A 17,293-nucleotide genomic window follows, 5' to 3' on the forward strand; every position below is an offset into this window, starting at 1 on the left:
CTACTACAAAGCAACAATCATCAAAACCGTATGGTACTAGCACAAAGACAGAAATATAGATCAGTGGAACAGGATAGAAAGCCCAGAATTAAACCCACGTACCTATAGCCACCTAATCTATGACAGAGGATGCAAGAATATACAGTGGAGACAAGACATCTTGTTCAATAAGTGGTGCTGGGAAAACTGGACAGCCACATGGAAAAGAATGAAATTAGAACACTCCCTAACACCATACTCAAAAATAAACTCCAGGAGTTCCCGTCGTGGCGCAGTGGTTAACGAATCCGACTAGGAAGCATGAGGTTGCGGGTTCGGTCCCTGCCCTTGCTCAGTGGGTTAACGATCTGGCATTGCCGTGAGCTGTGGTGTAGGTCGCAGACGCGGCTTGGATCCTGCGTTGCTGTGGCTCTGGTGTAGGCCGGTGGCTACAGCTCCGATTCGACCCCTAGCCTGGGAACCTCCATATGCCGCGGGAGCGGCCCAAGAAATAACTAAAAAGACAAAAAAAAACAACAACAACAACAACAAAAAAACTCCAAATGGATTAAAGACCTAGACATAAGGTCAGACACTATAAAACTCTTAGAGGAAAAACATAGGCCAAACACTCTCTGACATAAACGACAGCAACATCTTCTCAGATCCACCTCTCAGAGTATTGACAACAAAAACAAAAATAAACAAATGGGACCTAATCACACTTAAAAGTTTCTGCACAGCAAAAGAAACCCTAAACAACACAAAAAGACAACGCATGGAATGGGAGAAAATCTTTGCAAGTGAATCAACTGACAAGGGATTAATCTCCAACAAAATTTATAAACAACTTCTGCAGCTCCATACCAAAAAAAAAAAAAAAAACGAACAACCCCATCAAAAAATGGGCAAAAGATCTAAACAGGCAGTTCTCCAAAGAAGACAAATGGATGGCCAAAAAACACATGAAAAGATGTTCAACATCACTCATTATTAGAGAAATGCAAATCAAAACCACTCTGAGGTACCACCTTACACCAGCCAGAATGGCCATTATCAAAAAGTCTACAAACAGTAAGTGCTGAAGAGGGTGTGGAGAAAAAGGAACCCTAGTACACTGTTGGTGGGATTGTAAATTGGTGCAACCACTGTGGAAAGCAGTATGGAGATTTCTCAGAAAACTAAACAGAACTACCATTTGATCCAGCAATCCCACTCCTGGGCATCTATCCAGAGAAAACCGTGACTCGCAAAGACACATGTACTCCAATGTTCATTGCAGCACTCTTTTCAATAGCCAAGACATGGCAACAACCTAAATGTCCATCGACAGAGGAGTGGATTAAGAAGATGTGGTACATATACACAATGGAATATTACTCAGCCATTAAAAGAAATGAAATACCAGCATTTTTTGCAACATGGATGGACCTAGAATTTATCATGCTGAGTATAGTCAGCCACACAATGAGACACCAACATCAAATGCTTTCACTGACATGTGGAATCTGTAAAAAGGACAGACAGAACTTCTTTGCAGAACAGATGCTGACTCACAGACTTTTGAAAAACTTATGGTCTCTGGAGGAGACAGTTTGGGGGATGGGGGGATGTGCTTGGGTTGTGGGATGGAAATCCTGTGAAATTGGATTGTGATGATCATTATACAACTACAGATGTGATAAATTCATTGAGTATAAAAAATGGGGTTAACTTATTGCTAAAAGAAGATCGTAAAGAAAAAAATTATTCTTAATAATTAGGTCTTTATTTTAATAATTGTTCATACTCCTGCATAAGCATGTGTAATTGCCTACATAGAGTATTTTGGTAATTGAGGTTGAGGATGTGGCTAAAGCCTTTTTTAATATAATCAAGTGGTTGAGTGTGTTCTCTAAGTGTTCAGTATTTATACTCTATTTTTTATCTGTTGTGGGGGTTCTAAATCACTTTTTAAAAAAATACATATGTCTACTCCATTAGTTTCCTGTTTGTGCTATAGCAAATTGCCAGAAACTCAGTGGCTTAAAATAACAGATTTATTTTCTTAAACTTCTGGAGGTTGAAAGCCTAAAAATATTTCTTCAGGGTTGCATTCCTTTTGGAGTTTCCAAGGGAGAATCTGTTTCCTTGCCTTTTTCACTTCCTAGATATCACCTGCTTTCCTTCTTGGACTTTCCTTGGCTTCTTGCACTATCATAAGAGCCATCTTAAGAATCTTCTTTCCGGAGTTCCCATCGTGGTGCAGCGGAAACGAATCTGACTAGAAACCACGAGTTTGTCGATCCAATCCCTGGCCTCACTCAGTGCGTTAAGGATCCAGTGTTGCCGTGAGCTGTGGTGTAGGTTGAAGACGCAGCTTGGATCTTGCATTGCTGTGGCTCTGGTGTAGGCCTGGGAACCTCCATATGCTGCGGGTGCGGCCCTCAAAAGACAAAAAGACAAAAAAAAAAAAGAATCTTCTTTCCTATCTGACCTCTACTTCTGTCTTTACAGCTTCTGATTTCAGTCCTCTTACCTCCCTCTTTTACATTGGGACCACCCAGATAATTCAGGAGAATCTCCCCTTCTCAAAATACTTAATTTAATAACACTGTGAAATTCCTTGTACCACATAAGATAACACATTCACAGGTTTTGGAATTAGGATGTGGCCATCTTTGAGGCCATTATTCAGTCTATCACACTTAATAATGGAATTGTTTCTTCTGTGTTACAGCCATATCTTCATATTTTTTACAAAGATTTAAAAAATTAAAGCTATGTATATATTTATTGAAACTTTATTGAAGCTATGTATATATTTTTACAATGTATGTTTTCCAAAGTGTAAAAATTACAAATGCGTATATATTTTTTACGGTCTCATCTTCAGTTTAGACTTCATGGGTTATAACTGAAATATTTTATCAAAGATACTTATACTTAATTCTGCTTCTTTCCATCCCTACGGTTACCACTTTAGTTTCTACTCTCTTTACCAAGTAGAGCAGTGATGGCTCCTAATCAGTTTTTTTCTATCTACTTTTGCTTCCACATTTACAACATTATAATGTCACTCTCCTTATTAAACATTTGCAATGCCTTGCCATTATTCCTATGATGATTAATAATAGCTAACATTTATTGAGCACTTATTATCTACTTTATTATGATTTTTTATCACCTACGTTATCCTTATTTGACATACAATGAAACTGAGGCTTAGAGGGGCTTTTTCAAAAATTGTTTCTTCCTTTTCTCTTTAGCTTGATATCTTGCCTCTGCTTTGATTCTGAACTTTCTACATCCAGCAGCTAGTATGTAGTTGTTTGGTAAAAGGAATATATCTTATTTAATCCTTTTAAAAATCCTGCGAGCTAGATACTAGTAACTACTTATTAAAAATGTAGAAGTGGAATCAGGAAAGTAAGACACTTCTCTCAAGGTTGTACAGCTTAGTAAATGGCAGAATTTGGATTCTGGCCCAGATATTTCTGACTTCAAAGTGACTATTCTCACTAACACTTAATTACCAACATAGTTGGCTTTAGAGAAAATTTAAACAATATATATGACAAAGTTCTTAGATAGTATTTATTAGCACTTTTGTTAATAAAACCTGGGATGCAGCTTCCCAGAATTTTAACCTTCAGATCATTAACTATCTGTTTCATTTGAAAATAAGGAAAAACCTCAGAAAGGTGAATTGACTATCCAGAGTTAAAAAAGAATGTGTTAAATAATAGAACTTGTACTAGATCATTGAGTTCTCCACTTCAGTCTTACTACACGATTCATAAAATTGATTTTTGCTATTTCCTTACTTTTAGTTATTTAAGCTTGAATTTTGAGATAATAACGCAAGATAATGAATTTATTAAAAGTGTTTCCTTAAAACTGACAGAATATCAACTTGCAAGACCCTCTGATGCAAACAGAAAGGAAATGTTGTTTGGAAGCCTTGCTAGACCTGGACATCCTATGGGAAAATTTTTTTGGGGTAAGATAATAAATACTCTATCTTATTTCATATTTTCTAGTAAAGGAAGATTGAGAGTATGAATAGTTTATAAAGATTGGAAAGTTATAGAGGTAGGTTAGCCTACGTACCTTTTACCTTTTAGGGTAGGTAGCTTTTCAAATAGAAGGTAGTTAAGCATGCCAGTATTTGGCTCTCTAACATTAGATATATCAGGAATAGCACCTAATGTTTTGTGAATGTTTTCTGGGTGCCATATAGTCTGCTAACACTACATGAATTATCCCATTCAGTCATCATAACAATGTTATAAGCTGGGTACCATTATAATCTCTGTTTTTAAAAATAAAGAAATAGGCTTAGGGAAGTAATTTGCTTAAATCCAGTAGTAGGGGATGTGGGATTTGAACATCTTTATCTGATTATAAAGTTTTTACTTTACCCCAATCTGACATTTCCATTTATCAACAAAGATTCAGCAATGCTTTCTTTCTCTAGTAGTTTTTGAGCTGTGACCTAATTTTGTGTAACTGGTAAGCTGTTCAAATGGTATCTGTTTTTCACCAGGGCTTTTTCTTAGTGTTAGAATTCAGTTATTATAGCTGTGTATTAATCCTCTTGACCAGAGTAGAATCTGCAGTGGGTTGATCTGAATGGTACTTCATTCAAAGAAGGTTTTTCTTTTTCTTTTTCTTTGTCTTTTTAAGGCCATATTTGCAGCATATGGAAATTCCCAGGCTAGGGGTTGAATCGGAGCTGTTGTTGCCGGCCTACACCACAGCCACAGCAACGCAGGATCTCAGCCATGTCTGCGATCTACACCACAGCTCATAGCAATGCCAGATCCTCAACCCACTGAGCGAGGCCTGGGATCAAACCCACATCCTCATGGATACTAATTCGTTTTCGTTACCGATGAGCCACAAGAACTCCCAAAGAATGTTTTTCTTGTTTGTACAGTTATATACACTTTATATGGTATCCTTGTTTTATGTGGCTCATTTTAATTTTTATTTTTTTTTTGGTCTTTCTAGGGCCATATTCGAGGCATATGGAGGGTCCCAGGCTAGGGGTCCAATTGGAGCTGTAGCCACTGGCCTACACCACAGCCACAGCAGGACAGGATCCAAGCTACATCTTCAACCTACACCACAGCTCATGGCAGTGCTGGATCCTTAACCCTCTGAGCGAGGCCAGGGATTGAACCCACGTCCTCGTAGATACTAGTCAGGTTCATTAACCACTGAGCCACTATGGGAACTCCTATGTGGTTTATTTTTAAGAATTATGCAAGAGTTCCTGTTGTAGGTTAAGGATCTGGCGTTGCCGTGAGCTGTGGTGTAGGTCACAGACTCGGCTTGGATCCTGAGCAGTCTGCTGGTGTAGGCCAGCAGCTACAGCTCCGATTAGACCCCTAGCCTGGGAACCTCCATATGCGGTGGGAGCAGCCCTAGAAAAGGCAAAAAGACAAAAAAAAAAAAGAATTATATTACTGAAGTAATTTAGAGATGAAACCTGTATTGAATAGTGGACTAATTAAGAAAGGGAGCTTAAGGCAATTACCATTGTTACGGTATTGTCAACTAGAGGTTAATTCCTTATGTGTTAAAATATACTTTTGAAATTGTTTCTTGTGAATTTTTGTCATATATATATATATCTATATATATATACACTCAATATTTTGAGTCATTTGGGTTCTTTCGTTTGTTAAATATAGTAGCAGAGGATACATTGTTGGTGTAGACTTTTAACAAAGTAAATTTAGTCATTTCTATAATCTTTTTCATCTCTTTATAGGAAATGCTGAAACTCTTAAACATGAGCCAAAAAGAAATAATATTGATACACATGCTAGACTGAGAGAATTCTGGATGCGTTTCTATTCTGCTCACTACATGACTTTAGTGGTTCAATCCAAAGGTAATATTGTCTACCGTGGCCATTAGAATTACTTGAAAGTAGTGCTTTCTTAGGATTTGTCTGTCTTATCAGTGTTGCAGTACACTATTAATTTACTTTGGTGCTTGATCCTAATATGAACTAAGGGAAATCAGAATTTGGAGAGACAAAACTCAGGGAAGCACAAAACTATCTGATCCTCAGGCAAGTGTTTTTTTTCTCTTATAGACACAGGTCTTATTGCTGAGCTAGTCCAAGTATATTAATGTGCAATAGATTGTGAATTGGTCTTTTAAGCCACATTCAGCTGTGGCCTCTGTTATCTCTGGTTTTGCATTTAATTTGTATTAAAAATAAACTCTTATAGGACACACTATTTGTCTTTTCATCCTTACATAGGGTCTAGTAAAATGACGTGATTAATTTTTCTTAAATGTAAAAATACTGATCAATACCTCTTTTCCTTCTTTTATTATTACTGAAGGTAATATTGTGTCAGCTTTTCTCATGAAAGAAATTACAGTACCTTTCTTTTGTTTTCTTTATATTTTAATCTCCTTAGGCTATTTTTCAAAATCAGTCATTTGCTAAACTATTCCTTTTGATATTCCTTAGAGTTTGCATATTTCTTTTTGAAAAACTAACCCTCTCTCCCTAATGTGATTCTACTTTTTATAAAATTTTGTTCTTTCATTGTCAAAATTGAGGTTAGAGCCAACTTGGCACATTTTAAGGTTTAAAATTAGTCCACTAAAGTTGACTTGAGGAGTTCCCGTTGTGGCTCAGTGGTTAACAAATCCGACTAGGAACCATGAGGCTGTGGGTTCGATCCCTGGCCTTGCTTAGTGGGGTAAGGATCCGGTGTTGCCATGAGCTGTGGTGTCAGGTCGCAGATTCGGCTCGGATCCTGCGTTGCTGTGACTCTGGCGTAGGCCGGCAGCTGTAGCTCCGATCAGACCCCTAGACTGGGAACCTCCACATGCCGCAGGAGTGGCCCTAGAAAAGGCAAACAGACTAAATAAATAAATAAATAAATAAATAAATAAATAAAGTTGACTTGAATGTAAAGTTATGGATGTGGTATGGCATTCAAACTACAAATGTGCTTCTGGATTCCTTTTACAATATTTTTAAAATAGGCAATTTCATATTTGATATGTAATGTTAATTTACAGTTTAAATTTTTGTTTCCAAATCTGTCATGAACATGTATTTTTCTTCAACTTGGTATTGATTCTTTTGCATTCTCTTCTGTGTGGTAACAAATATAAGAGCATATTAATGCTTGTTGCGGATTTCTAAAATAAGCCCCAGATATTTGATAAAAAAAGCTTGTCCAATCTGGAGTCAATTGATTTTGGAACTTTAGCATTTATTATACCATTTATGAGTAAAATATCTTTATAAATAGTGTAATTCAAGACTTGATTAGTCGAATTTGCATTTTGTATTTTATGAACTGGGGCCTCTCTTTTGAGAATTAGTGAAAGTCATGTGTCTGGTGGAATTTACAAATACTATCCAGTGGTGGTAATGAGTCATTAGGATAACACTAAAAGGGTTCCTTTTCCTTTCTTCTTTTTTTTTCTTATGGTCTCACCATGGCATATGGAAATTCCTGGACTGGGGTCGAATTGGAGCTGCAGTTGCAGACTGACACCACAGCCACAGCAGCACCAGATCTGAGCTGCATCTGCGATCTCTGCTGTAGCTTGCGGCACCACTGGATCCTTAACCCACTGAATGAGGCCAGGGATCCAACCTGCACCCTCACAGAGACTGTTGGGTTCTTAACCCACTAAGCCGCAATGGAACTCCTAACGGGGTTCCTTTTTCATTTAGACCTCCTGTTTTACTAGAAATTTCAAAAGAATATAAGAAAATTAAAAACTATAAGAAAATTTAAAAAAGATAGAAATCATGTGTAACCTAAGAAAACATGCATTAAAACCTTAAGTATAAATTAATATAAAATAATGGAGTATAATAGCACTGATGAGCTGTTGAGAAGGATTAGTGTAGTGTAGGTTAGTTAAGAGAAACTTTCCTAGAGGAAATAAATTTTGGAATGGGGTAGGGGAATGATTGATATATTCTTATGTCTTGGTCCTTCACACTAGCCTAATGATAAAAACTTCTTTTTCCTACTTGTATACTTTTTCTAACTTCACCAGGGAGAAAGAATAAAGCAATCTAACAAAATTATATGTGTCTCAAGGTTTTCTTAACTATTGTTATTTTTCCTGTTACTGATTACCAATTAAGGAGTGGCAAGTGATTTCCCCAAATTAAAGTATTCATTTGTTTTATAGCTAAAGATAAGTGAGAAATCGAATTGCATTTCTACCTTTAGTAACAACATTGCCTTTCCTTGTCTCCTTCCTGCCCTCTCCACCAAGAAACACTGGATACTTTGGAAAAGTGGGTGACTGAAATCTTCTCTCAGATACCAAATAAGTAAGACATTTATTTTCATAAATCATATACCTGTAAAGTTAAACAGGCCATGTCTTCTTGTATGAGTTTCAGAGGTTTTCGCTTTCAGTTTATTTTTTAAACAGGTGATTAAATTAAGACTTAAAGTAGTTTAGTAAGATCACAAAGCTTTTGAGTGAGAAAACTAAGATGGGAACCCAAGTTTCCATAGTTTTTGTAGTTCAGAATTTAAAAGCTTATAAACATATAGCAAGCAGTAACTGAAGAATTTGTCTCTTTTTATGTTTATTCAGAGTTTTTCTGTTACTGTGTAGAATGTTTGAAACTATGATGTGAAAGCAAATATTATATTGAGAGGCAGAATACACATAAATATAAGTGGGTTACACATACTTATATGTATTCCCTTTTTCAGAACAAATTGTGTTCTCAAAGTTTGTTTTTTAAGTCAGTTGTTTGGAACTTGGAATGCTTTTCCCCCATAAAGGAAATAATCTTGTAGATGATGATTGACTATGTATTGCCTGAAAGCTTATTGTATATACTTGAATCAAATTATGTTTTATTAGAAATTGGACATAGCGTTCCAGTTCAAAAAGATATTTTTTGACCACCTCAGATTCCATCAAAATAGACATTTTATTGTTACATTTTTGTTACAAAGAATACAAAAAAATTAATTCTGAAGCAAATGAATCTCTCCTCCCACCCTAGCAATTTGCATTTTAGTAAACTTGGTGAAATGAGATTATTTTTTCTTGCATCAGGTGAGTAAGCTAGACTTTTTCCGGTTCTTCATTCCAAGACAATTTGTTTTAAATTTATGAAAGAAAAATTAGCTTTAAAAGATGTTAGAATAATTTGTCATAACAAATGATTGGTTACTATTATTATGGCTTTATATACATTTCTGTTGGTAATTAGCAGTACTTTTAAGTATGGGTAGATAATGAGAGCCATGACAAAGTTATGGAGTTGTTTTATGTTTTTGTTTGCTTGATTTGGTAAAAAATGAATATGAGCTATGAAATGTCAAATGGCAGACTGAAATGTGTTTCACTGTGAGACTTTACTGATAAAATCAGAGGTATTTCAATAGAGGAATTGATTCGGTCTTGTCAATCTCTGATAAGAATTTAAATTTTAAGCTTTAAAAAATCCTCTTAAATATTTTTCACTTAAGAATTTTGGTTCTTTAATCAGACAGGTTAAAAAAATCTGGGTATTTAATACTGATTCATTTTGACCGTGTTTTAGAAGAAATATTAGTTTCAATATATTCAACCAGGTGGGAAGCCTCTAGAAGGAGAGTCTAAGTTTTTTAAATACCCTAGCACCTAATATAGTACTTTATACCTAGTAATCACTCCATATATATTTGTTGGATTAAAAAATGTCTCTAGTCTAAGTTTTCTTTCTGAAATGGCTTTTGTATTAAGTGGAGAACTAAAGTTGAATGGGACTGATAGAGGCAGTAAATATAAAGTATTCGAGTTATTGGGACTGAGGTTAAGAATAGTTTGTGTAGTTCTGGGTTTTGTGGCTTTGTTGCCATCTGTTTTCTTATGCCTAGAATACTTTTCAACTAGGAATATATAGAATAGATTATAAATACCTATCAGTTAGGCATCCCTAAAGATACTGCTTATAAAGGCTTTTGCCAATTAAATCTTAATGTATTTGTTTTATTTTCAGTGGGTTACCCAAACCAAACTTTGGCCATTTAACGGATCCATTTGACACACCAGCATTTAACAAACTTTATAGAGGTTCGTGAACCAAAGGTTTAAAACTGTTTGAAATAACTTTAGCCCATTCTCTAAAACTTAATTGAGGCTGCCAATTTTCTTTGAAAATGAGAATACAACAGAAAGTACAGCTGGGTTTGAAAGGGAGTAGGTAGATAGTGGAAATCCAACTAGTGATAGATAGCAGGCCATTAACTAGTAGCAGATTGATTGGTCTGGTACCTTGATTCTGCTTGATTAAGTCTGTGTCATGCTTTCGCCTATTTTACTTTTGTTCTTGGCTTTTTCTTTCCTATTTCATTTTATCTGTGTTCTGCTCTTTTTTTTGCCTTTAAAAGAGAAAAATAAAGGATGGGAAAACACTTTGGGAATCATTTCCTTTTAGCTTCATTATAAAAACAATTTTTGTTAAATGAAGACAAATTTAATGTAAAAGGGGGGGGGGGTCACTCTTAAAGTTACCATCCAGAGAAGTGGTTTTGGCAGATTTCCTCTTACATTTCTGTAGGTATATTTTCTTAACTTAGTTGAGGTTTTAAAGTATATAGACATCTATCTCTTGCTTTTTTCATTTAATATTATATTTGTAATAACTGCCCAATGAGTCATCACATGTTTATGCTATAATTTACTTAACAACTGGCCCATAGTGAGTGATTGTGAGAACATTTCCTAATTCACCATTTCTCTTTCTTTGCTCTTTTTACCATGGCAGATATTTTTTCTTTCTCTTAATTGCCTAGGTATTCCCTTCTCCTTTACTCCATTGCCAGTCTTTTTCCTCTCCCTTCCCTCTGCCCAGTGACTTTCTGTCACATCCTTTTTTGTCGCACTCTATTTATGTGCTGCTGCCTGCATTCTATCTAAGGTGATCTTCGCAGAGACAGCTTATTTTTCATTGTGCTCTTTCTGGCTTTAGATTTTCTTTTCATAGAATCCTAGCATAATAGCATTGGAGAGACTCATTGAGTTACTTAACCTTACCCCACTCATCCATACCATAATAGATTCAGAAAGATTTAAATGCAAGTGATTTTCTCTAGGTTGTGTAAACACAGATAGCAAGATAGTAGTATTGCTGGATTTCACCATGGGTCTTCTTACTCCTTGTCCATACCCTTTCTTGGAGGAAGGGATCCATCCTGCAAGAAAGGGTATGCATTCGTATTTTTGTAATTCCTCTATCCATGCTTTCTTTACTTGTGAAACCAAATTGGAAATAATTTTACAAAAATTGCATTATTCAATTTGGAAAATTGGCAACTTAAAATAATAATTGCATTGTATTTAACTTTCCCCTGCTTTTTGAAGGATGAAATATATTAAAAAAAATTTCATGTAACATAGTATTATAAGTAATGGAGAAACACTTATATCTGTTCTTCTGAAAAATATTTTTGTTCAGTTGTTCCAATCAGAAAAATTCACGCTCTGACCATCACATGGGCACTCCCCCCTCAACAGCAACATTACAGGTAAGAGTTCAAGGGCTTATTTACTCCATTCAGTAATGAGTGAGAATCATATTTTATTTTATTTTTTAAATTTTTATTTATTTTTGGCTTTTAGGGCCGCACCCATGACATACGAAATTCCCAGACTAGGGGTCTAATCGGCACTGGAGCTGCCAGCCTATGCCACAGCCACAGCAACCAACTCCAGATCTGAGCTGCATCTGGGACCTATACTTCAGCTCATGGCAATGCTGAATCCTTAACCCACTGAGCGAGGCCAGGGATTGAACCTTCATCCTCATGGATGCTAGTCAGGTTTGTTACCGCTAAGCCACAATGGTGACTCCAAGAATCATATTTTAAAAGCATACTAAATGGTTTAAATTTGGGGGTTCTGGTTTTATAAAAACAGGTTATATAGTAAACTGAGATCTTACTACTCCTGGATTGTTCAAGCCTTTGCTATATATTTTAATGTCTTGTTTAGTATAAAAGGTAGAATCTTCTTATAATTACTTGCCTTTCCTTAGTCTTTGAAATTATCTTAGTGTGAATGCTAACTTTTCTAATTATTTTCTTTAGTACTTTGAGTATGAATATATACTAGCTTATGATTTGTCAGTGACGACCATTTAGTTTGATCTTGTCAAAAGAAAAGTTAAATAATTTTGAGCCTGGAATACAATATAGCATAAATCTCAAGGACTTACATGAGTTGGGAATGAGGGCCAATTTTTAGAAATTAGAAAACATTTCAATTTATTTAATTATCTTGCATGAGCAATTTATATTGGTTATGAAGTTCTTTAAAGATAAAAGATCAGTCAGTAGCTACAAATGCTTTTCTCATTAGAAATAAATGCTAAGGTACTGATAAAAATTTAACGTAAGTTTCCAAAATCATTATCAATAGATCCCATGAAGACACACAAACAGGCAGAAGGAAAAAAGTAACATGTGTTACTTAAGCTTAGTAAAAAATGCTTTTAATAATCAAGTCCCCTAAAGCTAACAAGAACAGTATGCGTCCAGTAAAAAAGTAGCGAATGTCTATGTCTGCTTGCTATAGGAAAAAAGTAATATACTTTGATTGTATAGTTATGTTAGAGTATCCCCAAAAGTGTTAAAATGATTATAAGCATATTTTAAAGCTTATTCCCTTTGTTTTAAATTCTGACTATAAAATATGCTTGTAAAGTATTAAAATACTGAGCATGGATTTCCTTGGTGGCTTAGTGGTTAAAGATCTGGCATTGTTACTGCTATGGCGCAGGTTTGATCCCTGGCTCAGGAACTTCTACATGCCCTGGGCACAACCAAAAAAAATTATTGAGGACAAACAAATATTAAGTAAAAAGTAAAGCTCTATTTCTCCTTGTCTGTCCTCAGAGATATGCCCAACATTAATAGTTTCTTATATGTCCTTCAGACATTAAAATGATGAATATAAAACACATCTTTTTTGGAAATAGAATTATGCTATATATGTCATTTTTCTCCTTTTCTGCATTTCTCTTTTTTTTTGTAATTAACAGTGCCTTTTTTATCCTCCACCTGATTACTAAAGTAATTCATTGTTGAATCTTGAAAACTACTGACAAGTAGAAAAAAGTCATCCATGATTCTGTTTTCCAAAAACGGTTAACATTTCTGTATATTTTGGTTCAGTTTTTTTTTTTTATAAAGAAACAAGAGAAATTACTCCAGAATTACCAAATATGGTACAGTTACATTTATTCAGATGTAAATGTAATCACTAATCAGATAGCATGTAATCAACTTGGTTCATTTTTTTTTTTTAAATGCTTTTTAGGGCCGCGCCCACAGCATATGGAGGTTCCCAGGCTAAGGGTTGAATCAGAGCTACAGCTGCCAGCCTACACCAGAGCTGCAGCAATGCCAGATCTGAGTTGCACCTGTGACCTACACCATAGCTCGTGATATCGCCAGATCCTTAACCCACTGAGCGAGATCAGGGATCGAACCCACAACCTCATAGTTCCTAGTTGGACTCGTTTCCATTGTGCCAAGACGGGAACTCCAATTTGGTTTATTCTTTAACTGATTTTGCTCCTCTGTATCAGTTTTAGGATAACTATAATCTAAAACACGTCAAATTCATATTTTAAACAATGACTTTTAAGAGTTTACTGAGTATAATTCTGTAAACTAATTTTAAAATTTAGGAATGTTTGGATTTCCTAGCTCAATTTTTGTTTGTTTGTTTGTTTGTTTAGGGCCACGCCCACAGCATATGGAGGGTTCCAGGCTAGGGGTTGAATCAGAGCTGTAGCTGCTGGCCTACGCCACAGCCACAGCAGTGCCAGATCCAAGCCATGTCTGAGACTTACACCATAGCTTATGGCAATACCGGATCCTTAACCCACTGAGCGAGGCCAGGGAGTGGACCTGCATCCTCATGGATGCTAGTCAGATTCATTTCCGCTAAGCCACGACGGGAACTTCACAATATATTTTTTTTTAGTTTAGGAATGTTTAGATTTCCCAGCTCTATTTTTCTGTATATTTTTAGTAGGAATATATTCCTGAAATTATAGTAGAAGCCAGTGGGAAAAGGCAATGTGAATAACATTTAAACAACTGCTCAGACTTTAAAGTGTGTTATTATACAACAAAGAATTTGTACACTTGTTACTGTGTTTTCACGAAAAATCCTATGAGTCCCAACATTGAAAATCAACTACACTTCAATAAAACTTTAAAAATGAAAAAAAAAGAAAATCCTATAAATAGTTAAGCAAGTGAAGAGAAAAAGAAAATATTGAGTCTTTTGCTCAAGATCATGCACTTGCTTTAACAAATAACTAAAACTATAAGCTAGATTTTCTGACCCTTATTTTATTTTATTATTTTGTTTTATTTTATTTTATTTTAATTATTTTATTTTACTTCTTGTGGCATATGGAGGTTCCCAGGCTAGGGGTCAAATTGGAGCTGTAGCTACTGGCCTACGCCACAACCATGGCAATGCAGGATCCAAACTCAGGGCAACGTAGGATCGTTAATCCACTGAGCAAGGCCAGGGATTGAACCCATGTCCTCATGGACGGTAGTCAGATTTGTTAACTGCTGAGCCACGGCGGGAACTCCCTAGATTTTCTGACCCTTAAAGCAGCACTTTTCAGCTTACCATCTAGCCTGATGTAGTGCCGAAAGCTTTTATAGATACAGAATGATTCATATCTGCATTAGCTTCTAAAATGATAAAGAATCTGTATTACTTCCAAATCTTTCTAAAAGAGAAATATTCTACTATGAAAAAAAAAGTTGATATTCAAGAGAAAAAGTTAGTAGTCTTAGATTTTGGAATGTTTGTACTCATTCAATGATTTCACATAAAGAATTTAAACTTTATCATGTTTTCTGTTTTTATCTTGCTGCTGTCAAATTATTTATAGTTTTATATTTAGTGGAATTTATGTGAGAATAAGTATGATTGCATTTTCAAATATCAATCTCAGAAGTAAGATTTTCTGACCTTAACTTTTTTTTTTTTTTAAAGGTCGAAGCCACTTCATTATATCTCTTGGCTGGTTGGACATGAAGGCAAAGGCAGCATTCTTTCCTACCTTAGAAAAAAGTAAGTGTTTCATTAATAAGTATTTTCATTGTAGCAATCTCTGAAGAAAAATCACAGACAATAATTTGTTATAAAACCCATTCTTTAATTTTTTTTTTTTTTTTTTTGCTTTATCTGCCAGGAAGTCTAGAATCAAATCTTATGGTCAATTATAGTCTCTTTCCTAACCTGGATTATTATGCTGGCTGTATTATATCTGTGTATTTCCTTGGAAGTCATCTTTTAGCTCATGTTGGAAGTAGTTGTACCCAGAATTTTTAAATTCATAAATAGAGTCCAACATTACGTAAAAGGTCAGCTCTAATCAGTAACTTGGATTTCAATAGTAATTAAGTCAGTTATTTAAATGCTGTGGATCTCCAGGCTTTCCCACCCAGAAGGCATGCTTTAATGAAAACTTTATTGGGCAGGTGAATCATATAAATATATGAGGACTGTGAACAGTATATACAGCCATGTTAACAGAATGTGTTTAAGCAGTTGTTTACATTGCCTATCCAAAGAGTAGAAATACAGCTTTAGAATCAAGACCAGTACATTAAAGCAATTCCTTTTTTGATTTTTCTGTATACTAATTCAAGAATAGAAAAGTAGATGAGAGATTTCAATAAAATTCTAAAACATTGATGTGTACTAGATTATTCTAAGAAAACTGAGAGGGCAGGGTTATAATAGGAAAAAAGAATGATATTAAGTGCATATATGCCTTACACAATAAATGTAATATGATTTGAGATTTGTATAACCTTTCTACCTTACTGAACTTTATTGGAATTTCACATTCTTTATTCTGGCTTCCTCCCTCCTTGCTGTAGACTTTCAGGATTATTCTAGTTATGAAAAGATAGATTCTTAATGCTTCTTTCCTGGATAACCTTTGTAGGTTAGCTGATAGTCTCAAAGAGTTCATTTGACATTCTAAGTAGAAATGTATCTGAAGTGTTTTAAGGCTTTTCCTGGGAGATGATTCAAAAAGGAATTCAAGAAATGCCTCCAGCAAGTGTAATTTTTTTTTGCTTTCTAGGGCTGCACCTGCGGCATATTATGGAGGTTTCCGGGCTAGGGGTTGAATTGGAGCTCTAGCTGCTGGCCTGCACCACAGCCACAGCCGTGCCAGATCCGAGCCTCTTCTGCAACCTACAACACAGCTCATGGCAATGCAGGATCCTTAATGCACTGAGCAAGGCCAGGGATCGAACCCACATCCTCATGGATACTAGTCAGATTCGTTAACCACTGAGCTACGATGGGAACTCCCAGCAAGTGAAATTTTAATATTTTTGCTGTTCTCCTCAACAAAAAATTGCAAGACTTCATGAAACTTTTCCTAGTGATTTACTGTGCTGTAATATTACATTAGTGTTTCCATTAAAGAAGTAAATATGGTTATTATTCCTTCTGTTCATTCCTGCATGCACTACAATTCCTTGAGAGGCCTTTGTACTTTTAAAAAACTTGTACTTTTAAACTTACTATTGGAAAGCATGTTTACTTCAGAGGCTGGGCTTCCTAAATTTTAAATAGAAAGCTTACCTGTTTTGTTAATTTGTAGTATTTGTATATTATCCATCCTAAGATATTGATTGCATTAATTTTTTCCCCTAACTATAGGTGCTGGGCTCTTGCACTATTTGGTGGAAATGGTGAGACAGGATTTGAACAAAATTCTACCTATTCAGTGTTCAGCATTTCTATTACATTGACTGATGAGGGTTATGAACACTTCTATGAGGTAAATAATTAAAATGTTTTTTTTTAATATTATATAGATATCACTTTATGCACAAGTATAACCACTGTTTTGTTTTCAGGTTGCTCATACTGTCTTCCAGTATTTAAAAATGCTGCAGAAGCTAGGCCCAGAAAAAAGGTAACATATATTTATTAGAATTAGGCCAAGAGTCAGTCCTAGTTTGGGTTAGCCTTCAGGTTGCCAGTAGACATGCTTTAGTCCTGCCTTAATGATTTTCCAGGCATTGCTTAATTTCCTTGACTGGCTCCATATCCTTATTCCTCTACATGTAAATGTACATTAAGGATTTGGTTATATGGGCAGTCTATTTTTATACTTCTCTTTTCTTGGTGGTGATTCTAATAAGAAATTTAAATATGTCCTCTAATTATAATTTTCTTTCACAGAATTTTTGAAGAAATTCAGAAAATTGAGGATAATGAATTTCATTACCAAGAACAGGTACTGGACATCAAATTT

The 17,293-nt window shown here is 35.3% G+C and overlaps 1 protein-coding gene across 3 annotated transcripts in view; it reads left to right on the top strand.

The window, feature by feature from the left end:
* Positions 1-17,293, top strand: part of NRDC (nardilysin convertase) — an 89,254-nt gene that overhangs the window by 45,464 nt on the left and 26,497 nt on the right. For all 3 annotated transcript variants that reach the window (XR_007136159.1, XM_047789126.1, XM_047789125.1), the window contains 9 exons: positions 3,866-3,961; positions 5,741-5,863; positions 8,242-8,299; positions 9,974-10,047; positions 11,432-11,501; positions 15,004-15,081; positions 16,693-16,813; positions 16,893-16,951; positions 17,221-17,275. Coding sequence is in view for 2 of the 3 variants with exons in the window: in XM_047789126.1 (XP_047645082.1) it covers positions 3,866-3,961; positions 5,741-5,863; positions 8,242-8,299; positions 9,974-10,047; positions 11,432-11,501; positions 15,004-15,081; positions 16,693-16,813; positions 16,893-16,951; positions 17,221-17,275 (734 nt within the window). In the remaining variant the exon portion in view is untranslated. The remainder of the gene's footprint in view (positions 1-3,865; positions 3,962-5,740; positions 5,864-8,241; positions 8,300-9,973; positions 10,048-11,431; positions 11,502-15,003; positions 15,082-16,692; positions 16,814-16,892; positions 16,952-17,220; positions 17,276-17,293) is intronic.

The sequence above is a fragment of the Phacochoerus africanus genome, chromosome 8 (genome assembly GCF_016906955.1).
Source record: "Phacochoerus africanus isolate WHEZ1 chromosome 8, ROS_Pafr_v1, whole genome shotgun sequence".
NCBI classification, from domain to species: Eukaryota; Metazoa; Chordata; class Mammalia; order Artiodactyla; family Suidae; genus Phacochoerus; species Phacochoerus africanus.